The sequence below is a fragment of the Eumetopias jubatus genome, unplaced genomic scaffold (assembly GCF_037043125.1).
Source record: "Eumetopias jubatus isolate StellerSeaLion01/CBP00866 unplaced genomic scaffold, mEumJub1_p1.0 scaffold_17, whole genome shotgun sequence".
Classification (NCBI taxonomy): Eukaryota; Metazoa; Chordata; class Mammalia; order Carnivora; family Otariidae; genus Eumetopias; species Eumetopias jubatus.
The window spans coordinates 25,207,820-25,232,867 of NW_028274823.1; the positions used below are offsets into that span (position 1 = coordinate 25,207,820).

The 25,048-nt window shown below is 43.3% G+C and overlaps 1 protein-coding gene across 1 annotated transcript in view; it reads right to left on the bottom strand.

The window, feature by feature from the left end:
• Positions 1-25,048, bottom strand: part of SORCS3 (sortilin related VPS10 domain containing receptor 3) — a 608,461-nt gene that overhangs the window by 84,585 nt on the left and 498,828 nt on the right. The window contains exons 8-12 of the mRNA XM_028098753.2: positions 24,547-24,636; positions 16,584-16,763; positions 7,564-7,710; positions 5,930-6,032; positions 178-254 (exon numbers count right to left, since the gene is read on the bottom strand). Of these exons, the coding sequence (XP_027954554.1) occupies positions 178-254; positions 5,930-6,032; positions 7,564-7,710; positions 16,584-16,763; positions 24,547-24,636 (597 nt within the window). The remainder of the gene's footprint in view (positions 1-177; positions 255-5,929; positions 6,033-7,563; positions 7,711-16,583; positions 16,764-24,546; positions 24,637-25,048) is intronic.

The following is a 25,048-nucleotide window of genomic DNA, read 5'->3' on the forward strand; positions in this document are numbered from 1 at the left end:
CCCAATGCTTCCATTTTACCCTGCTGCTCATCTGTCAGCCAAAATGGACCAAACTGAACAGTTGCTTCCACATTTTTTTTGCAACCACACTCATACTGAGCCTGAGAATCTACAGGAAAAAGAGAGGGTAGAAATTGCCCTAAATGCCTCTTCCCTGTCCCCGATTCTCCCAGTTACCTGTCTCCATGTGTTGCCCCCATCAGAAGAGATGAACACACCAATATCAGTATATGAGAGCTCCGGGCCAATGTTGCCTGAAACATAAGCAGATCGTTTATAATTGTTTGCAGATTTGGGACTGGGGGGAAGGCGGCAGAGAGGAAAGTTTTCCAAGTTATGTTTAAAGTTGATGTGGAGTGCCTGGTTGGCTCAGTCAGAAGAGCATGTGACTCTTGATCTCAGGGTCATGAGTTTGAGCCCCCCATTGGGTGCAGAGATTACTAAAAACAATGATTAATTAATTTTTAAAAATTCCTTTAAAATAAATAAAAATAAAGTTGATGTGTGTAGTGCTTTCTTGGTATCATATCAAAAACCCAGCAAGAAGAAAAAAACAACACGGGAACCAAAGTAAATAATATGACAGGAATGCATCTTTAAATGGTAAGAATCAAAGACTCGATATTAATGAGCTTGGATCTCTTGAACTATTCATGCTGTTACCAACAGTCTCTTAAAATTGATCATGATAGGTGCTCCTGAAGGTGGCAAAGAGTGGAACAGTAGACATCCGTGCAGAAGCTGGGCCTAAGGACAACTTCCTCCTCATGTATAATTGTAGCCTAAGGAAAACCGGTATGTGTGTGTCCATGTGTATACATGTGAGTGTGCCTCCAACTTAAACGTGTCCACTTGTCCCTTGTATGCCAAGCAGTTGAATGACCCAATATTATATAGACTATGTAACCAAGTTTACAGGGTGCCCAGAATAAAACGATCGTACTCAGCAGATCATGGCTATCAAGTAGGGCAGGAAAAGAAGGCATCTGGTTTGTGCCACTCTTAACTGCCTCCATCCCAACACCCCTTCATTCTTTCTTTCCCATTCTTTTTCTTCCCCTTGCAGTTATGTTCATTAAAAAAGGCAGTGATCAAGATTTTCTAGTCTACCTATGTTGCCCAAGGATCCCCAATGGGCACCCCCCACCTCAGAGCCCAGAACAGTGCCCCAAATGCAGTAGTTAATCGCTCAATAAATAATTGTGGAATGGATGAATGAGTCAACAAATGATTAAACCATGTTCCAATGTTGATGTGCTTTTGGGAAGGTATCAAGAATCAGGAAAGTACCCTAAAGATGTAAGAATTTATCATTTTGGCTGATATTTTTTTCTTTAAAAATAGCAGGAAGGGAACGTTAGCTCCCACACATCTGTAGCCTAAATAAGAGCACAATAAAAATGCAATAATGAAAATGTTAATTGAGCTCCTGACATTTAATGCTTCAAAATGAGAAATTAAAGCCGGGCTACAGCTTGTCAAACTCCCATCAGCACCAGGGAGTACATAGCTAGCCAACTTGTTTTGACACTCAGGCTTCCAAAAATAACCCTGGGGCTCACAGCTCAGGCAGTAGGTGCAAGAGGGGCAGGGAGAGGCACAGTGAGCAGCTCTGTGGAGATCTGCCTGGAATCTGGAATTCAACTCTCCAGATAGGGTTTGTGGAAGACAGAGATGAAGAAAGAAAAGAGGGATGGGACAGAGAATGTCAACTCCAATCATTTGGTGATGGTTGTCTGCTAAGAAGGATTCTGAAGCCAGAGATTTGGTTTCAAAAGAACAGAGCATGGTGATCAATCAGTCATGTCTACCAAGGTGGTTGAGAGCGAGAGACAGAGGCAGGAACAGAGTCACCCTTGACCTGGAATCTGCTGTCCCTGCTGTCATGGCTTCTTAGGATCTCTCTCATCATTTTGTACCCTCTGTAGGAGCTGGTTCTGTCAACTATCTAAGCCCCTCTTTCAAAGTTCCACCAGACTGATTTTGGAGGTGTTGTGGTGATGAGAATCCAAGGCTCATAAGCGAAGCCTGTTTTTGGAAATATCTTCGGTCAACTGAAAGGAGACCTGAAAGAAATGCTGCTGACCACAGGAACCAGAAAGTTTGTTCCCAGAGGAAGGGACAGAAAAGCTGTATCCAGGACAGTTGGCTCTTAGAACATGGGCAGTTCTTAAGTGGCCCCATGGGGAATCTCTGATAGGAGGAATTTGGGTTCTGGTGTCAGAGAAGGAAGACTTGCAGAAAATGCCTCACTGGCAAAGTGAAACCAGGAGGCTCCCCGAAGTGGTCTCTGGTCAGGTTGGAAGATGTAGCTATTCCCCACTGATGTTCCCCACTGAAGCGGTGCAATGGGAGAGAGGAAGGAGAGACACAGAGAGGGACACAGAGTTTCTCTCACCAATGGCTTAGCTGGTAAATCCTGGAGGTTCCACTGCCCTTTTTGGCAGCTTTAAACAACTTGTAAAAAACCATTTCCTCTCAGGGCTACCTTTCTTTGCTTCTTAGTTAAACACTTGTGCAAAAAAAAGAAAAAAAAAACATAAAGAGATGGAGAGAATTCTGTAGTCCTCTGGAGTAAGAGATGCTTCTCTCACCAGCCCAGATGCCCGTTCAGAGGATTAAGGGCTCGGTGAAAAAGGAAGCAGACAGTGCACAATGCACTGCAGGGAGGGATGTGCCTCCATGGAGCTTCAGTTTCTAGGAAGCCTGGTACGGAGCCGGGGGTAGCGTGCAGCCAGCACATGAAGGGGCTCAGGACTAGCTCCGGCTGGACAGAAGAGAACTAAAGCCAGAGTGAGTGTCGGTGTGGGCCTGAGACCTCTTCCTCTTCCTCCTCCATCACCTCCTCTGTAAACTGAGGAGAAGACTCATCACCGTTTCCACATGATAGAGCTGCCACGCAGTTGAAGCACAGAGAATGCTTTGCACACTGTAAGGCACCATGAAGACCGGAGGTCTTGACGCATAGGCTTGAAAGCACAGTGGTAAGAATATTTAGAACCCTGGTGTACCTGCTGGCTACAGGCAATTGTCAGACTCTCCAGACTGGAATTCCATCTGCCTTCTGAGACAGCTTCAACTGGAGTTAGAGATGGCTCCTGGTCTCCACGCAGCTTCCCTGAGACCCCACCTCAGAGTGAAGGGGAAGAGGCGGTGAGCAGCAGGAGTGGACAGGAGTGAGCCCAGGGTCACAGATACCCAGAGGCAGGTGAAATGACAGGATGTGCAAAAGGGCCCTGGAGAGACAGGCTCCATGCCAGCCACTGAAGACATCCTTGGCTGACTTCGTAATTATTTTCCTGACAGCGAACAACCTCCCAGGGATAGTGGACAAGCATGGTAAGGAGAAGCTGGGCATGAGGAGGCATGTGCCCATGACCCACGGCTGCCTTTCTGTCAGGATCTCTTCAGCTGTGTTACATCCCTCCCAATGTCACAGGGCCATTTGTATGGCAAGGAGCCATACAAAGTTATAAGTGTTACAAAGGAGGAGAGGAAAAGGCATTAGTAAATTCTGATATTCAGTTGATCCTTGAACAACATGAATTTGAACTGTGTGGGTCCACTTGTGATTTTTTTTTCCCAGCAAATACAGTACAGCACTGTAAATGTGTTTTCTCTTCCTCATGATTTTCTTAGTAACATTTTTTTTTCCTCTAGCCTATTTGATTGTAAGAATACAGTATACAGTACATATAACATATAAAATATGTGTTAATCGACAATTTATATTATTGGTAAGGCTTCTGGTCAACAGTAGGTTATTAGTAGTTAAGTTTCGGGGACTCAAATGTTATATGTGGATTTTCAACTATGTGGGGATCGGCACCCTTAAGCCCCACGTTGTTCAAGGGTCAAGTGTCTATGGACAAAAACCTTTCAAAAACAAATCTTTGGGGCGCCTGGGTGGCTCAGTTGGTTAAGCGACTGCCTTCAGCTCAGGTCATGATCCTGGAGTCCCGGGATCGAGCCCCGCGTCGGGCTCCCTGCTCAGTAGGGAGTCTGCTTCTCCCTCTCCCTCTGCCTCTCCTCCTTGCTCTTGCTCTCTCCCTCTCTCAAATAAATAAAATAAAATAAAATAAAAACACATCTTTAATGTGTCCATGTTTGTTAATTTATAAAAGCTTAACATGCAACTAATTTAGGGGCACACAATGGTCACAGGTAAAATCTACAACTAATCCCACCTCACTATGCTCTGAGCACTCTGCTGGATCTTGTAGACATACTCTTCTATCTCTAAGTTTTACAAACTCCCACAAGGTAGGAAAAAAAGAAACCTGTTTTAAAAATGGGGAAAACAAAGCCCAGTGGTTGAAGAACTAAGCCAAATTCACTGGGCTAGAGTCAGAGCTCAGCTTGGAAAGCAGGACACCAGGGTTCCTGAGTATATTCATTCAGTCAGCGTAGGTCTAGTGTATGCATATGATTTATGGATTCTGTTGAAGAAGATGTATAAATCACAGTCTTCTGATACATGAAGACCAGGGTTAAATTTCTGTAATATTACTGATGATAACAGCTAATGTGTATTGAGCATTCAATATGTCCCAGGCACTGTCCGAGCACCTTAAATCTAGTTCTTCATTTAATCCTTCAATTCTGTTATGTCAATACTGTCAACCCCACTTTGCCAATGAAAATACTGAAGTTCAGAGTGGTTAAGTCACATACGACAATGCCTGGCTATATAGTTGGCATATTAAATAATACTAACTTTTATTATTGATTACTGCTTTCTTTTCTTTCTTTCTTTTTTTTTTTTTAATTACTGTTTTCCATGTTGCTTCTATTCCAAGCCAGGGTGTCCAGCAGGCCTGGAGAAGAGGCAGAGAATGTTGCAGTCCCTGAGTTGGGAGGTCCAACCCACAAGGATTAGGGAGTGTGGGGATTACTCCCCAAGCCAGAATAGCAACACAGCCTGCCCTCATCTCTTGCTAACCTGGACTGAAGCCTGTCCTGACGCCAGTGGTGTTCCATACGGGGATTCAATCCCTATGGGGTTGAGAGAAATGGCCTAGAATGCTTGAGAACTACTCTCGCTGCAAATCTGATCCACGTGGTCAGTCACCGATGGTGTTTCAAAGTTCCTGCAGCTGGGGGCATGGAGAAGGAAGTCGTGTCTAGGAGAGCAGTGACCCAGGAGCCAGAGGTTCGGGTTGATGAGACAAGACAGAATGTGCCATCTCAGGAAATCACTGTGACTTTATCTGCTTTCATTAGAGAAAAGCCTAACACCAGAACTCTAACTTCGGAGATTAGAAGCCTGCCTTGCTTTATGCCATCAATGTATTCCTGAAAGGTACATGTAAATCAAACGCATGCTAATCAGAGCACATTCCCCAGAGATTTTCATTTTCATTGCAGAGTTGCTTTATCTTCATTTCTGATTGATGATCACTGGACAGTGGTTCCAACAATGCAACCTTAGGGGTTTTTTTGCCCTTTCCCCCAGGCTCTCAGCCAAGTGGTTAATCATGTGTAAACAAACCTTTACATGCACCAGAGACCTCCTGATTAAAAACAGCTCTGGGGTGAAAGCCTTTGCAAAGAATCCTCTGTGTAAAGAGAAAATTGCCCCAACTTATATTTGGTGAGCTAGCAAGTTCATATATCAAAGGTGTCTTAAAGTGAGAATTCCCTACGACAAACAAGCTTTCTGATCAGTTTACTTTGAGAGGAACTCTGGCCTCTTGCTAAGCACAGGGGACAGCTCTGTGACTGTGTGGGATGCGCAGTAACCTAGAAGTTACAAGTGTCTGGAGCTCTTTTCCTGGGTCACGAGACTGGCCCTGGGATTCCATGACCCTGCCTATTTTCTGGGGGGAGTGCCCATCACTTTCACCCAAATGTTCAAATGAGTCCAAAGAGGTGATAAATATTCCAGAAGCTGTCAGGGAGGAAGAAGCACAGGGAATGTCTTTCTTACCTGTAGCCACCACAAGTCCCGGGGCTGTCTCCTTGCTAGAAATTCTTCCTGAGGAATATGGATTTTCAGAGATCTGCAAGTGCAGGTGTAAGGAGCAGAAGGGCTAAAATGGAGAAGAAAACAGCTTCGTTCCGGCAAACTTCTGACACACACCCCTGCCCCACCAGAGATGAGGCTTCCAGAAACAGTCTCACACTAAGATTTGGGCAGGAGACATTTCTGCCTGAGGCAGCTAGTATGCTCACATCAGAAGCTGCCCCCATCACAACTGTAGGCCTCCCCTCCCTTCCTCATACCTGCCCCATCCATCAAGGTCCAGTCCATGGTCAGCCTTAGGAAGCCTCCCTGACCATTCCTTCCCACAGAATGATCCTGACCTTCCCCTGTTTCTGATCTTGACCATCACATCCTGCTTTTTAGAGCTGTAGGCGGCCACTGGGAGGGATGAAGCGGGGAAGCTAAGTAAAGCAGTCTCCAGGCCCTCTACCCCCTTCTTCAACCAGATTGTTTCTGTTTCTCCTTCACATTATTTGACTCCTGTTTATAATGTTACTTGAATTTTACCTAAAATGTTTGAAGACACTGTCTAAAACTAATAGAAATTTATTTACTCATTTATCCTTTTTTAGGTGTTCTTAAAAAGGATGAGGGATTTATAGATAGGTATCCTATATAATAAATAAAAACAAGAGAATGATGAAATTGGAGAAAGAAGAAAATTAGGTTAGGAAAATAAGATAAAGCCATGGGTAAGGCCTAGGAAAAAAGAAAATTCACACTATGACCAGCTCCTAGGTGGGTGCGCATTTGGCTCTGATCTGCCTGGAACCCCAGCTGAAAAGAGGGGGTTAGATTGAAATCTACAAAAAAAAAAAAAAAAGGAAAGGCCCTGTCCACCCCCATATCCTCAGTTTTTAACATAATGTCTACAGTGTGGAAAGTTGGTAATAAATCTTTTTAACAATGGCAAAAGGCAACTTTTTGCTAAGAGAGAAACATAACCATTTCCGAGGCCTTGGAAGAGTTTCTCACATAGGTCCTTTCTAAGACAGCACAGAGGGTTCATGAACTTCACTGTTAATGACCTGCCTTCCCTCCCCACCTAGAGTTCACACACCTGAGGGCAGAGAAAACTTCTTATGCATCATGTCCTCCAGAGTGCCTACCTCAATATTCCATACACCGGGCACTCCCTGGGAATGCTGACAGAGTAACCACCGTCCCATGTGGACACACCATCCTGACCTCTCCTGGGCTGGCAAGGCAACTTTTGCTTACCTTGACATCTAACAAGCACTTATCAAACTGAATCATATCAGTATCAGTTAGCAGGAGTGTTTCTACTCCTGAGCCCTGTCTGGGACTCTGGAATGCAGGCACTGTCTCTTAAACATGTCTTTATCTTACTAAGAGTTGGAGCACATAGTGTATTCTCAGTACATGCCTGTGAGTTTCAACTGAGCTTTCCATCCAAGTGGTATGGCAATCTGAGCCTGGAGATCAACGCCCTGAGGGTTGTGGGAAATGCCTGCCCAGCAAGTTCCTAAGACCCCTTGCTGGAAGAAAGCCCCTGATGGGACATCCCCAGGTGACCAGCCTGCCCTGTGGACTTCATGTGAGATGGGGTGACTGACCAGCAAGCAGTGTACTGGACTTCCACGCAGGTCCACATCTGGGGCTTGAAGTAGGCGCCAGTCTCTGCCCTTGTTGTAAGTGATATACGTCTTCACCTGGTCATCCACCTTCTTGTTTGCCAAGAATATCCCTTTGATACCTGCTACCTAGGAAAAAGGGCAAGAGATGGAGAACCATGTTGGGCCAAATGCTGATAATCTTGGAGAAGCCCTGGGAGAAGCCCCAGCGCTTTCCACAGGGTGTTGGGGGTATAAAAGAAGAGAAGAGGAGGAACATGGTGAGAAATGCCATATACCATGTGGTCTTTGGGAGAAGTTTAAGTTCATCTCTGCACCCTCTACCACCTGCCCCTGACCCAGATATCCCACTGCCCTTTTATCCATCTGCTTTTTCCTACTTTATATGTTTCTGCATTCTGTTCATAGGATCTTATCCTTGATTAACTATTAACATTCCCTCTTGAGGTGGCAGTGGTGGGGATAACAACCGAAGGAGTTACCCCTTCTGTGGAATATGTACTTTGGCTCAGGAGGAGTTTGTAGGCAGATTTTGAAAGCATTAAGGTATAGTCCTTAAGGCTGGAAGTTTAGCCTCCTGATTAGTAGTGAGGCAGATATTTTCAGGCAGACAACCCAGCTTGGTGACCTGGCATCCATCTTTGTGTGATCCTGCATAACTTCCATGTCACCTTTGGGTCTCAGCCAATGGTCACTTTGAAATAGACAAAATCAACTCTGCCCTTCCTCTTTTTCCTCAGCTGGCTAAGCATGGATACATGAGAAAATGCAGAGCACTCTTGCCAGAGTTCCTGATCTACTGGAATTTGCATACCCTTGATATGAAGAAGGGAGAAGATCATCGCCACAAAACAAGAAGCTAGAGAATTAAAAGAAATTTATGATTCAGAAGTGTTCTGGAGTAAGTCAGATTCAACTCAAACTTTTATTCCTTCCACGTCTACATTTTGGGCAATAAGAACAGATATTCTGAATGACAACAGTACCTCAAAGAAAGATTCCCTAACTTCCTGTACAATCTCAGCATGTTCCAAAGCCAAAAGGCAAGTCAACTCATTTAAATGTATATAAACATGAAGTTGAATGACAGGTTTTCTGGAAAGAGATATCTCAGAATTTTAAGTGTATTTATTCCCCATTCTTTGAGAATCATGGTTAACTGAGAGAATACTAGTGGGAAAGAATTTTATAGAAGTGAGCTCTTTTATTTTTTTTAATGACATAATTTAGTGGGTGAAATAAGAAGTTTGTTTTTGTTTTTGCTTTTGTTTTTCTTAAGTAATCTGACTGCCCTTGAAAAAGAATGCCAACGCAGATAAAAACAAACAAAAAATGGACAAAGAATGTCAAGAGGAGAACAGAATTTATCTGGGAAGGACACCACCAGGGGAATTGGACAAATGGCCAACAAAGAAATGATTAAATTCCTAACTTGAACAGAGGGTGGGTACGGACAGAAGCCAAGGTGGGGGGAGGGGCACTGGTGTCAGAGTTCTGTCCTTACCGGACAAACCCTCTCTGCCCCAGCTGCTTAAAGTCAGTGCCATTTTGGGAAGACTGCCATCTTCTATGCTCATCTAGAGGCTCTGAGGCTCTCCTATCACCTCGGTCTTTATTAAAAACCAACTGCAAAAGTGTTTCTCTTAAACCTGACTACCAATTATTCCTCACAGAGAATGGATAGAACCATCTGTATGATGGAGGCCTTTTGGTATTTTCTTCAGCCATGGAGCTGGTACTTTTTCTGTTGGACCACCAGATGATGATTCTAGAGAATGCTCTCCTATAAGCCAGCTGGTCCCCTCCAACATGTGCCCAGGGCCTTGGTGTCTACCTCCCTGGAGAAATTTACAAGTCCGACTTAGATTTTGGAGCCTGTTCCTGTGGGGCTCTTGTCACCCCCATCCACTGCCTCCTAGCTGGATGCATCACAGCATCAATTACTAGCCATTCAGTTGCCTCTTGGGTTCTTCTGGATGAGTGTCTTTGGCAAACGGAATGGTCACTACCACATTTTCTCACTGAGCACCACACCACTCAGATGGGCATTTTTCGTATTCCCTACATATTCTGAGAGCAGAATCTGGAGAGTGGGGTCTGAAAAGACACAGGGAAGCCATCTGCAGCTCTGAAGGACTTTCTCCTATAGTCGAATATGAGCCATCTCCCTCCAGTCCGAAAGAACCAGAACACTTCTGATTTTTATTTGGATTGTTCAAAACCCTTACATTATTACTGAATTGCTTCTTGGCTCTAAATCGTGTATAAATAGGCTATAATTTTACAGGGCACTTTGCTTCTGTGTGCCCTAGGCCAACAGCTTTCAAACTTCTTGACTGCAGCCCCAGTACAAAATGCATGTATGCTACAGCCTAGGACTCATACCCATGTACACATGCATGTGTGCACATGTAGGCACATGTATGTCTCTGATGCAAAAGTATCATGAAACACTACTGAGCCTCACTACACACGATATAAAGGAATGAGAGAATGAGACACCCATTTTAACTCTTCCACCCAAGGAGGTACTTGGCATCTGATAAACTCTGACCATGTTTCCTCCCACTGTTGTTTAAAATCAGAAGCATGGCTTGCAGCTGCCGGCCCCAGAGTTCAAAGAGAAGGGCACCAGCTTGGGATGGTGCCCACAGAAGATGGTAGTACAAGTACAGGCTTGTGTGGCCCATTTTCCTTCTGGAAATCAATTTGAGGTATGAAGGGGAACTGACAGCAGCTTCTTGGCAGAGCACTGAGTCCAGGTGGTATGGGCATCTGTTTCTCACCTCCCTGGGCCCTTAGGACAAGGAAACCAGGGCTCTGCTGAGAAAAGCAATTACCATGGTCTGCCTTGGGCTGTCCCTAGAGTGGAACTGGTGGTGAGGGGCTGATGAAGGTAAGGCAGGGAAATATGTGCCTGTGGAGTCTATAAGCAGCTGTCCATCTGGCCAAAGATGGGTCACTCAAGTTCATGATAAAGCAAGGGTGGGGAGCAGGCACAAGGGACAGGGAAAGCAAGGGAACATCAATAAGATGGGCAAAGAAAGCAGAACACTTAAGATGACTCAGAGAGTCTCATTTTATCCATCCTGGTGAGTTCCACATAGTCATTAGGAAATTCAAATTAAACTCACACTAAGGTACCACTAGGCTCCTTTCACAGTGGCCACACACACACACACACACACACACACACACACACACCTGATAATGCCAAGTGTCAGTGAAGATGTGAAGCAACCAGAACTCTTACATCTCAGGTGGGGATGCAAAATGAGAATACCACTTTAGAAACAGCTTGGTGGCTTTTTATAATCATATTCTACCACATTCAACCCAGCAATCCTACCCCTAGGTATTTACCCATGAGAAAGAAAAACTTCTGTTTACATGAACGTTCATAGAGGTTTTATTCATTACCACACAGAACTGGAAACAACTTTAATGTCTTTCAACTGGTGAATGAATAAACAAACCAGGGCACATCCACATAATGGAATACTACTCGGAAATTAAAAAAAAAAAAGGAACGTCTACTGATATTCAACAACATGGGTGATTCTCAAATGCATGATTCTAAGTAAAAGAAGCCAAACTCAAAAGACTATCTACTGTATAATTCCAATCACATGAAAACCCATAAAAGGCAAAACAGGAGAGAGAAAGAAATCAGACTGGTCTGCCAGTGATTTGGGGTGGGAATATGGTTGGCTACAAAAAGGCCATCAAGGAAGTATTTTGGGGTGACAGTTCTCTATCTTGATTATGGTGGTAGTTACACAGCTGCATACCCCTATCAAAACTCACAGAACTGCATACCAAAATGGGTAAGTTTTACTATACATAAATTAGGCCTCAATAAAAAAAATAAATAAATGTGAAAAAAATGCATGTGGGAAGAGCCTGGCCTTTTTATTCAAATATACATGGACTGGTTCAAACATAGCTCTACCATTTTACTATCTGTGTGATCTGAGCCAAGTTACTAAATTCTCTGCACCTCTGTACTCTCATAGGCGCCAGGGGGGATGATACCTACCACAAAGAGATATGGCAATGATAGATAGATAGATAGATAGATAGATAGATAAATTAGGGTTATGCAAACCAATACTATGGCCACTAGCCACATATGGTTACTGAGCACTTGAAATGTGGCCAGTAGGACTAAGGAGTTGAAGTTTACCTGTATTTTATTTGAAACAATCTGAACTTTAACTTAAAAACCAACACCCAATTCTGTTATTGGCAAACTTTTAAGTGTGTTTAGAATAACTTGGGTATGTGACTCTACTTTTTTGACTGCACATTTTATGAAATGTGAATACTGATCAAGTATCTCTGATGAAAATTTAGCATATGAATTGAGATATGGGGGAAGTGTAAAATACACCCAGAATTTTGGAGATTTAGTATGGAAAAATATAAAATATCTCATTAGTAATCTTTCAAATGGTGCACATACTAAAATGATAATATTTTAGGTATTTTGGTTAAATAAAATATATTATCATAATTAACTTCACCTGTTTGTTTTACTTTAAAAAATGTGGGTGGTAGAACATTTAGAAGTGCATCTGTAGCCAACATAATATATTTTTATTCAACAATACCGGTCTTAGGCATTACCTGGTATGCTGTTGTTATTATTATAATGAGGTACGAGTTGGATGCTTTACATCCAGGAAAATATTGAAGAAAATGCATCCAACCCACAGCTCAGAGCAATGTTTCCATAATATAATTTTGAGGGTGTTGGAAAGAATATTTGTTTCTTGATTTATCAGTGGAAAGCAACTAAGAAGAAATGTAGTTTGGAGTTAGTGATGTGAAGAAACCACAACAAAGCTCTACGTGAAAAGAGTATCACAGAATAATGGTGAACACACATAATAGATTGTACTCGTTGTCATCATCAGACTTGTTTTGATGGAACAGGCTCTGACACCTTAAAAAAGAAATTATTATTTGGCCTTTAAGAATTATTTTCTCACCTGATTATGTAATTACAGCCATGACAATATTGTACTTGGAAGCAGGGATTAAAGGAAGAATGAGAAGAGACTCTCTACAGAAGGAGACTGCTCCAACAGACCAAGAAATAAACAATGTCTCTGCCTTATTCAGTTTTAGGAAGTTCAGAGGGGGTGGATTCCCACCCACTGGCTTCTAAGGTCTTTTAGTGCCAAGACCTGCAGGGTGAATTCTCAAGTAAGTTCTCATTTTCTTTGTCCCCTTCCCATGGTCAAGAAGAAGCTTGACAGGGCCACGTGAAAGATGGAGTGATACACTAGTAAATAGATTTGAGTGGCTGTGCTCATCCCGAGCCAATCCACATCTGTGTTACTTAAAGGCATCTCTGACATTTCAGACAAGGTTAAACAGGTGTAATATCCTAACACATCATAATATACATTAACTTGGCATAGGAGACTGCATCAAACATCCAAATATCATTTTTAGGTATGTAGATGTAAGGGAAAAACAGAGAGAAAAATCTGCCCATCAAATAAATGCCCAACTCTTCAATTTAGCTCTTTACTAGTATCTTTGCAATATTTAACCCCACTGTTCCCCAAAGTCACTCAACATTCCATGAAAATGGGCATCTACTCATCAGACTCTGGTTCTCATCTCATGCTGGTATTCCACCAGACATGCCTTTCTCCCAAGCTCCAGTAATTCATCCTTTAAGCCAATTCATCTCCAAGTCCCCCCAAATTCCTCAAGTTAGATTTAACCTTCCTCTTTAGTGATTCTACAACACGGAAAATCACAGCTTTAATACAAGTTAGTCTGTGATCACTAACTACCCTAATAGGGTCATGTATCTTTCCAGTAGATTGTGAGTCTCATGCACCACCTTCATCTCATCAAACAAAATATACTCTATGAAAGTGCATTAATTTAGTTGAATTGAATGTGAAAGCTTCCTAGTTTTCCCAGATGCATTACTCAAGGGCATTCAGAGTCCAGAAAAATTATAGTCTCTTTGCTAACTGGCCATATGGTACACAATCTCAGTTTCTATAAGAATCTCCAGTGAAGGAGGTTAAAAACTAACGACCCCTAGAGACCAATTAAATTCGGCTTTATCTCCAAATCACAGAATGCATCTCCAGGTACAAAACGGCAACACCCTCTAAAAGCCTTCAATACGGTCATGGTCTAGATAGTGTCTGGATACAATTTATTCTCTTGGTATTAAATGCCTTCTAGAATCTAAACTCCAACCACCTATCTGGCACTCATTCTTGTACCTGGTGAGCATCTATTTGATGCAATTAGATTGGCTAGCTCATGGTCTTACAAATCTACACCATCCAACTAGTTCTTGACTCATGCAGGTCTTAAAATATGGAATGTCTTCCACTTCTTCCTCTGCAGGGCAAAAAGATGGTAATCAGATTGGTAACATTGCAAAAAAAGAACTGGGCATATACGACTCATCCCCAGGTCCACTATTTTGGGGATTTGCCTGCAAAGATCACATTCTCTGTACCTCACTGCCGTGGTGTTCTAGGAAGAGGCTTCCACAAGACAGCTTCTGATTTACTATTTGTGCATGTGACTAGATGGGTGCATCCAGGTCTGGCAGGCAGTATTAGCAAGCCCACTTGCTCCTATATAACTTTTATTTTTTTTTAAAGATTTTATTTATTTATTTGACAGAGAGACACAGCGAGAGAGTGAACACAAGCAGGGGGAGTGGGAGAGGGAGAAGCAGGCTTCCTGCGGAGCGGGGAGCTTGATGCGGGGCTCGATCCCAGGACCCTGGGATCATGACCTGAGCCGAAGGCAGACGCTTAACGACTGAGCCACCCAGGCGCCCCATCTCCTATATAACTTTTAAAAGCAGTAAAGCTGGTATTTGATCTCCACTTGTCTCACCCTTTGTCTCTGTCTCAACTGACTACAGTCTGGGCAGGTAAAAAAAGGAACTTTGTTCACAGGCTTCTTCAAAGCCCAATAAACTAGGTTGCAAGCTTCCAGAGGGTAAGAATCGGTATCTCTCCTGCCTTACTCATGGGCTTTAACACAAAGCAGGGGCCCAATGAACCCGGATAAAATTAAATGGAGAACAAACTCAACACAACTGGTTTTAGAGAAGTTGCCTGGCCTGGTATGTCTTCCTTCTGTATAGATGGAATGACACCATGCATTTTCCCCCCAAAAGACCAAAAAGGCATGGCTGACTTCAGCAAGACCAAAAAAATACATATATCTAGGCATATTCTTCATTTTGATCCATGTTCCACTTCAGATCAGAGTGTCTCACTATTCACAATGACCAAGGTGCTCTTTATTACAAAAAGAACAGCACAGTGCCAAACTCACCTGCCTTATCGATAGGGTCAGAGACACAGGGATTTCTCAATTGGAAGGTCGTCTGCAGCAATGTCTACCCTGTCCTACTGAGGTCTGACCACAGGAGTATGAATAATTGTCTCATCTCTATAGCCTCACTTATGTGAAGAGGAACCTGGTTGCAATGGCCTCAGTCCTAGGAACATTTCGTCTAAACCTTCCCACCAGAAATGATTTACTGCCCAATAACAAAGGGTATTTCTGCCTCCAGGTATGATTAGAGGCATGTAAAGGTAAGCTTCCCAAAGCCCTTTACACACCTTAGTCATCTTTACCAGTTTTTGTAATTCTAAGAAATTTTTGTAATTCTAAGAAAAAATCTGGGCCATTTCCCAAATGGGGACCTTGTCGTTAAGGGAATCAGCACTTGTCAACAACGTCCTAGGAAATCACGGTATTTCTACTGATTCTGTTTTACACCCAGTGCCATTCACTTCTCTCTCTCTCTCTCTCTTTTTTATTGTACTTCTATTCACCCCCAGAACTTTGTGTGGTCCTCTTACCTAATAAAATAACTAGAATCTTTTACCACTCTCAGTAACTTCGATACCAGTGTAGGGATGCTAGAACTTCGCCAGGCACTGCTCAGAAGACACCACAATAAAGCAGGAGCCCCTACACTGATCTCTCTATTCTGAAAGCTGCTCCCATGCCTCAAAGATGAAAACTCGTAAGGGAGCAGTTCACCCACACCATCTTAAGCTACCGCTCATGACAGACAACTCCTCCCTCCATGAATGAATGACCTCCACCAGTGTAGTAGGTGTAGGTTTGACCACCAGTCACTAGTGAATGCTGGATAATGAAATACACCCCTTTACTCAAATCAATCCATCATACCAACAAGGTGAGCACTGTGGCCAGGACCATCAAAGGTCATACACTGCCATTAGAGACATAAAAAGTGACCCAGGCTTAAGGTCACTGAAACAACTCGTTTTTCTCTAGTTCCTCTGTGGAGTCACTTGGTTTCCTAGATAAATTAATTCTTTAACTGGTGATCACATTTAAAAACAAAACCTCAATATAACTGAAAACTCAGTAAGGTGATCATATTAAACAACAACTCAAAGTAAGTCAAGGTCAGTTCTTCACCATACTCCAATGTTGGCATCCGGTGGCATTTTAGGGAATCTGTCATCTCCAGCACTGATAGTCACTTTTCTTTTCCTGTATAACTTGTTCATAAGATGTTATTTTCCAAATGATTTAAGATATACTAATAGATACGTGCCTCCACTCAGAGTCCGTAGAGTTGAAAAAGGGACTTAAGCGAGCCCACGTAGGTCAAATACCTGGGCGTCTGGCTCATAATCATGCTCATCCACCAAAGAACATTCACTTCAGCCACCATCTATTCAAGTTTGCTGAGTCAACCACCACTATAGATGCTTTACTTATGTTCTCTCTCATTCTCACAACCATCTCATTAGGCAAATATTTTATCCCTGTTTCACAGGTGACGAGATGGAGGCACAGGGAAGCTAAGTTACCTGCCCCAAGTCACACAATCGCTAAAGGGTACAGCTGCCATCTGAACCCAGGACTGGCTGACTGCAACGCTCATGTTTATCCCATTAAAACTCCTCCAAAAGAGAGGCAGACCCAGGTGCAGGACCATCTTGGCTACATACCTCATACAATTCAATAATAATGTTTCCCATTAGACCTCGGCTACTCTTAATGTTCTCCATGGCCAGGGTGAAGTAGATGCCACGCATGTCTGAGATGTAGAGGTTGTACGTGTCATTCTGGTTCCATTCTTGGACGGCTGCAAACACTTGGTTCTCATCGGTACTGATGATGTGCATGTCCTGGAAGAAGACAGAACACCTGTAAGGCAGCAGATCTCCATACCCCTCTGCCCATGGGGACCCAGAGTAATTACCATGACTTATGAGTGGTGGAGAAAAAGCCTGAGTTATAGGCGATGTTAAACAATTCTGTGTCGGACCAAGGCTATAAATTAAGAACTTCGTGATTTCTGTTCCTTGCTAAATGACAGCAAGATGGGTGTGAGGGGCTTTGGTGGTTACCATTTTCCATGGTTTCAAGGGATTCATCCACTTCCATTTTTTTTATTTTTATATCTGAAAGTTAGTGTTAGCGCTAACGGAGACATATAGCCTTGCCAGAGGAAACTCACACATGCAAAGACAGGGCTTAGCCCTTCTTTAGATATTCATTTACTTTTCCAAACTTTTTAGTGTAGTGGTTGTGAAACTTCTCTTCGGGATCTTCAGAGTCATGCGGATTTCGAGAAGCGTGGCAGGGAGGCAGAGCCAGTGGGCGGGGCTCTGGGCTTGCAACTGTCTTTCAACCAGAGCGGCACCACTTGAATCTGTTTTATCCTGGAGTTCTGCGTGATATTTGGGGAGTAAAAGGTGAGGGAGGTTCTGCTGCTAATAAAATAATATTTGAAAATCACTGATAGTAGCAGAAAGGATACTCAACCTGGAATTTAGTGTTCTGGGTCCTAGTAGGAACTCTACTAGAAGTTAGCTACATGATGCGGGATGTGTCTGTGTCCCTGAGCTTCAATTTTCTCACCAAAATACTGAAGAGGTTGGGCTACTGCTAAAACTAGTTAACATCTGAGCACTATTCTAAGGCATCTAAATGTATTATTTCAGTAAAAATCCAAATAATTCTACAACAGAGGTAGTATTATTTCCATTTTATTGAGGAACAAACTAAGGTACGCAGAGGTTTGCCAACTTGCTTCATATTACATAGCCAGTTAGTGGCAGAACCAAGTGGTGAACCTCTGTCGTAGGGCTCTAACCTTATTGTTAGCTTCTAACCATTTGGATATATAGCCTCTGGATCAGAAGTTGCAATCCTATGACCCATATGATGAATGTGAATCATAAATGTTTGGTCTGACCACAGCCTCTACTGAATACCTGATGGTGTAGTCTTTTAGGTGAAGTCAGCACTCAGGAAGACTCAGCCTTAAGTACCCAAATGTTCTTATAACCTGCCTCTTAGATATTCATGTTAACTTCCTGGTCCCTGAAGTCACTTTAGTTTAGTTTGTATACCTGGACTAGAACATTTCTAAAATCAAATCTAATCAGTTCACAATTCAAAAGAGTTTATAAAAGCCAGTTTTCATATGTGGCTAGGCGCCATACAAAGAGGATCACAAACTCAAGTCCTTCCCTAAGGAATTCACGCTGTCAGGAGGAAATGTTGACACAGATAAACACTGGACATAATGGAAGCAGTTAAAAAATTCATAACTACACAGGTATATATGCCAAAGAGTAATGGCATCCTGAGAAGGCAGGAGAGGACCCTGGTCACCGTGGTGGCAAGCATTCATAGTAGGGGCACGGGCAATTGGAGCTGACAGTGAGTAAATCACGAGGCCGGATCTAGCTTTTACCATGTTTGACCAACCTTTCCCAGAAATGATTTCAGTAATAAAAGGAGGTAGCAATGTTTATAATATCACAACTATGGAGCGCTTCTCCAAGACATTTTTCAAAAGGAGCAAGCTCATTCAATTTGGACAACGAGGAGGTGGGAAAAGTGAGAAGCGATCTGGATCTCTTTATTGGAGAATCTGTCAGATCTCAGCATCTGGCCTGGAACTCCCTAGGTCACCTTGACTAAGATCTCACTAGCTCATTTGTGCTTACACACCTTATAGAATTACAGGATCCCACTGAGCTGCTTGAAAATGGAAATACGGCTTCCTCTTAAAAACCCTGTGATGAAATTGTGTTGTGTCGGTGTGGAATGAAAGCCCGAGAACCCAGTAGGAGGGGAAATAGCAGCTGCAGGAAATACAGATTAAATTCACTTACCCTGTTAAAAATGCAATAGAAATGCTGGGCTTTTCCCAGATGTTTTGGTTATAAAAATGAATGAGCTGAGTTATTTTAGACTAAACTAATGTAAAAGAAGTAGAAAAAACAACTTAAAACACGGGGGCATATGGTCAGGATGAAAGGTAGCCAGCTTAGCCATGAGTGTGGGCTGTATCGCCTGGCGTGCAGGTACTGCAGGCTCTGGGGGACAGGGTGCTCTCTAGCAGCCAGGACTCTGCGAAGTCGGCTTGAAAAGTTCTTAATTTCCCTAAGTCACTTAGCTAATAAATGGTATTACTAATATTTAAACCCAAGACTATCTGAATCAAGAAGCTAAACTCTTTTATCAGTGGGACTATAACTCTATTATATGCATCAAAATGACCTGGAGATCTTAAGAGCACACAGACTCCCATGTTCCACTGCCTGAGGTCTGAGTCAGTGTGTCTGGTTGTGAAGGCTTAAATCCTACCATCCGAACCAGGCTTCCAGACAAGTCAGGTGCATGCAGTCTGGGTCATCACTCTTTGAAAAAGCTCTGAACTACGTGTCCTCTCTCCAAATAGATCTTCTAGTTGAATAGGGATCAACAAATAATAACCAGAATACTAAGTGTTCAAGAAGAAATAAAAGCATTTTCAGTAACATTGGTCAAATAGGGATCTGAATGATAATTAAGTGTATTTCTTGAGTCCTGTGATCTCAATCTAACCCCAAAGCATGTCCCACCTCCTTCCAAAAAAAATCAAAGACATTCTTCCTACTCCTGAGAACATGCAGGGTGAGATCTGACTGGTGATGAAGAGAGACACCAAAGTGGGGGAAAAGCAGTAAGTAAATTCTGATTGGGACTTTACTAAACTGGAACTTGGACAGCATCAGACATAACCACATTCATGTTTTTATTTGGAGAACAATTATAAATAACACTCCCCCTATGCCCTCCCATTAATTTGGAGGAATCATAGCTGCCTTTCGCAAACCTAAACGTGAGACTTTGTAGGTAAACGATGGTGAAAACACTTCCCCGTGATTGAAACATGTTCGTGTAATCTGGGCTGAATGTAACTGCATTCATTATAAAAACACATATGCTATTCAGCATCTGCCATGCACCAGACGTTGTAACAAAAATGCAGAGAGGACCAAGATGTAGAACCTGACCTCAAGCAGATGCCCAATGGCGGTGGGCATGTCATGCACTCTTTGCCTTCTCCGAAGCTGACTAAGGTCCCCGGTACAGGTACTGATAGGAGTACAAAGGCTTATAGATGGAGGTGGGGGTGGGGGGCAATCCATGGAAATGTGTGGAAGTGGCCTGAAAGCAGTTTTTCCTTGACGAAGGTGAGGACAGACAGTGGCCAAACTTATGGGGCTCTGCATGGCACACCTAAGTTTTACCCAGAAGGAAACACAAAACTAGCACAAGATTTTAAGCAGGAAAAAGAGAGAATTAGAACTGACCAATGCAGAGATTTGGTTGGGGAAGACCAGCTTCATTGTGTGATCACATTTGTCACAGAGGCAGCTTGAAAGGTGGATTTCGGTGGGGCAGGGGAAGGCTTACGAGGCGGCTGTAACAATCTCAGTGAGGGCCTAAACTAATGAAGCAAGTTTTCCATGAGAACCCCATGAAGTGGACTCGTGAGATATCAGGGAGGCAGAACCCATAGGGGATAAAGGAAAAGGGCATATCTTTAGTATGTCAGATACCTGACTTACAAAATTCCCTGCTTATTAGCATGCTCAATCATAACCCAAGACTCATAATTAAATATGTGTGTAATTACTTATTCTACGCCAGTCTCTCTCATCAGCCCATAAGCTCCCAGAGGGCAGCCACTGTGCCTTTCTTACGGATCACTTCATTTCTAGCACTTACGAAGTACCGACGGTAGTACACATGGTAGCTAACCAGTAAAAGTTTTCGTATGAATGAATAGATGGAATAAGCAAACACAGGAGAAGGGTGAAATTTTAGGGATACGACATAAGGTAGAGAGGCTGAGCTCAGTTCTAGAGTTTTAAAATGGGATCTTTCAGGGGAGGTACTTCAAAAAAGCAGTCCAGGGTTCAATGAGTATGGGATGGGACTATGGATAGAGATGTCACCCATACGAAGAGAAGGAATAAGGTCACCTAGGAACCATGAAGAATGCCAGGAGAACTTAGGATCATCAACATTTAAGGGTGGCCGGGGAAGGAGGTCCAGAAAAGTGAATCAGAATAAAATACTCCACAGGGAAGAGTATCAGGTATGAATTCTTTTCCAACAGTGGCAAAAGCTCCAGAAAGGTTAAAAAAAAAAAAAAAAAAAAAAACCAAGATAAAGTTGTAGAAATGTCTATTGGATTTGGCATGGAGGTGCTCCCTGGTAACAATGGCTAGAGGATTTTTGGTGGAACAGTGGAGAGAGGGGTGTGGGAAAGCAGAAGGCAGCTGACAGTGGGTTGAAGAGAGGATAGGAAGCAACAAAAGAAATTAGAATTACAGATAACATTTTAAGAGTGTGGCGGCAACACAGCAAAGAAGGATAAATCAGTATTTGGGGAAATGTAAAAATTAAGGAAAAACTGCCCCAAGGAAATTAAGGAAAAGGTTAATATCACTGTCATTATCATTATAATAAATTTTCTCAAGCATATTTCCCTCTCCTCCCTTTTATTATTCGAAGCGGGATTAAACATATTCTACTGTCAACTAAAAGCAAACCCAGACTTAGGTAGGGAGAGCCTTTATGTGCAAGACTATTGCAAAAGGGAGAACACTCTGGCTATCATATCTGCAAGCCCCTCAGAGTGAAGGCAGGAAAGAATTATTTTTATGTAGAGAAAGTAAAACAAGGCTACAGAGAACTGGGTGTGGGGAGCAGGGTGAGCAGTTGGCGCAAGAGGGGGCCATTGAACAGGAAACCGTCCTCCTTACAGTCAGGTGACTTTCAGAAGGGTGGTTAACAGGGGTTGTTCTGAGTTCTAGTGCCTACTTAAGCGCACAGGAGGGGGTCAAAGTTCAGGCGCTAGGCAGGGAAGGTGAAAAGCCAGACTAAGTCTGGTCCAGTCAAATTAGCCAGCATTTTGTCCAGATTGTCCCCCAGTGGGGACAAAGAGTTCAGTTAACCATTTATAAATAAAGAGTGTGGATTTGGTCTCGTCAAAGGTAAATAGGCAGGTATCTGCATCTTAGCGAGGTGCATGGGGAAGAGTGGTTTTTCAGTGAGCTACTTCCAGGAACACAAAAGAGTTGGGTATTTCTTAAACCTCGCTGGTCTGCAGAAGCACTGGGCTCAGTAAAGTTCAATGGTATTATGATGCCCATTTCACAGATAAGAAGACCTGGGCTCCTGGATAAGCAAGTGGCAGAGCAGGAAAGAAAGCTCAGGGCTTCTTGCTCAGAAGCTCCATTGCCTTTAGGCCAGGCTACCATGGCTCCCTGTCATCTGCCTCCTCGCCCCCTGCTGGTGTGTGCCTTCCATGTCCCACCCTCCCTCCCCCGCACCTATGCCCAGGGACTGGTTATGGAGGACTCAGCACAAGGTTGCTGCTCCTAATAATGCCACTCATTATTAATGGTGTTCATTTCATTCTCTGCAAAACACTCGAAGCCATGGAGTGCCCCAGGGGAGCATGTTCTGAACAGACAGGCTGGGAGGAGAGGTGTGAGGGCAGTGATGACAGGGAGCTTCTCCTTGTTCTTGTTTTTAAGCAAGATGCCCAACAGCAGCCACAGTCCTGGAACAGCAACAACTTGCTCAAAAGCCATTTCCATTTTTAAACACTTCCACCCCCTCTGTCCTCACCTCCTCGGCCTAGGCTAGGAAAATCTGAGCCAATGCTGGCTAATAAAGGGGATCGATAACCATCCAGCTATTTTCACAGCAGCCCTCATATTAATGAAGCTGCTCTGGATGGAGTTCTAAAGGGGCCACATGGATGGTACTCTACCACGATAAATTGCCATGGGGTTGCTGATCATTAATGGAGTGTTCCAGGGTTGTGATCAATCCCAGGCTTCATTTGTCCCCACCTGCAGCCACACTGCCCAGGGGAGCAAACTGTTTTCCTCGGAAGGTTAAAAATACATAAGATATGCACACAATGCAGAGACAGAACAGGCCTTACACGGGGGATATGGTTTGGAAAGTTCCTGAAATGCTTCTCCTGAGCCAATACATGGAAATCATCAAGTTACTGCAAGGGGTCTTTCTCCTTCAGAAAGAACATGATTGAGAACTTCCCTTTCCTCATCTTCTCCAAGCAGGGATACCCCTTTCCTGCTTGGGTTTAGAATATCTGATGGGTACATCCTGCAATCACAATGCTATATAATGGTCCCACACCAACCAGTCACTGAGAGGGTAGAGAAAATGAGAAGTTGATCCCATGGCCCCCAAGGCTACTTAATACAGTCCCTGCTCATCCCATCAGCCTCCTCTCTCTCTCTCTCTCTGCAACCCAGTCTCTTGAGATGATGTTTCAGTTTGTTGAATGAACCATATTCTCTCTCTTAAAATAGGGCCTGTTTGTGTCTTTTCTATTGGTTTTCCAACCCTTGTTTGCAGGGTTAACTCCTTAATCCTCTTACATCGTCTTAAACCTTTCTTAGGAAACTCATCCTCAGTATCCATATAGGTAAGCTCCACCTATTATGTCACAATGGTCCTTGAACTTCTATCCCTATAACACTCCCTACACCTACAATTGCTTGTTCAATGTCTCTCTTCTCAACCAGAATATAAGCTCCACAAAGGCAGAGACCATTTGTGGCTTCTTTTCTACTCTCTCCCTAGAGCTTAACTTATTGCCTGGCACAGAGTTAAAGCCTAAATGGGAGAAAGAACAGTTCAATGGATGAATAAAAGAAGGATCAAACAAATGAATGGATTCATGCATGCATATATGAATGAATGAATGAATGAATGAATGAATGAATGAATGAATGAATGAAAGAAACAACCAGGGGTAGACAGTTACCCACCTTCTTGTCCCATAATCCCTCCCACCTTGGTACTCATTTAGCCTTTCATGATGTTTCCCAGCACCAGCTTGCAGACCCAAATCTTTGCCACATTACATTTGATATGTGTCCAACCAGAGACTTGGCTTTTTTCTGCAGCCTCATTAGGCAATGCAATTATATCCTGTCCATGTTCAGACTGAGATTCTAAGATCCATCTCCTCCAAGAAGCCATTGTTCACAAGGGATGGTGTCCACAGGGTAAGTTTTATGATTTTCCAATAGAGGAGTTAAAATGCCATCATTTGATATTAACATTATAGTAAAGTATTCCTTTTTAATTACTCATAGTGGCAGAAGGGAGCAGAAACATAGGCAGTGCATTTACATTTGGCATTAAAATGTGGAGAGAAGCATGAACTCCACGAGACTCACCTGTGCACCTTTATGCACACGTACATAAAGTGTCTGGGCTCCCCCTGGGCCCTTCTGAGCCTGTCCCTCTGTTTGGCAGTAAGGCCTTTGCAAGAGGGAGGAACTCCCAGAAGGGATTGAGTGCTAGCTCTCCTTTCCCTGGGAAGTGACCCCAGGTGATACAGGATGTATGAGACACAGGGAATCAAAGCTCTTGCCTGCATACCCTGCTGAGCGAGGCATAGAGAACCCAGGTTCAGGGCCATCAGCAGAGGCCAGAGCCCCACAGTGGCAAGTCAGGTTCAATGCCAGCTTGTCTCCCAGGCAGAAGTCAAACCTCCCTGCCGCCCAACGTGGTGGCCTCTCCCTGCTGCTTTGTCGGACAGGACCCAGGGCAGCAGGTTGGACATACCTTGGGCAGGGAGTACTTGGGCAGCTTTATCTGGGTGAAGGCCTCTCTCCGATAGGACACATAGTAGCTGGCTCTTCCACCAGTTGTCACCTGGATCATAAGGGAAACAGAGAAGTCAGATGGCACCAAGGATCATGGACAAGTTGGAAAGTATTAGCTTCTCCATCAACAGCCACAATAGGTTTGTGATAACCTTTCAGAGAGTATCCCTTGCTGGCACTGAGCCTCCAGTTCCACAGCACCGAGTTGCTCCCATGTCATGACACTTAGACAACAAATGAACAATGACAACAGTCTTTCCCAGTGGTTGGCATTTTCGGTGAGAGCAGAGACTCTATATTTGGTCACTGTGCTCTGCACATGTACACACTTAATAAATAGTTTCAACTGCAAACAGAAGCTACTGATGTGGGTGGGATGTACCGAAGACTGATTTATTCTGCCTTAAAATAAGTTTCTAATCCACTGTCATCATGACATGATTGTGAAATGGATTTTTTTT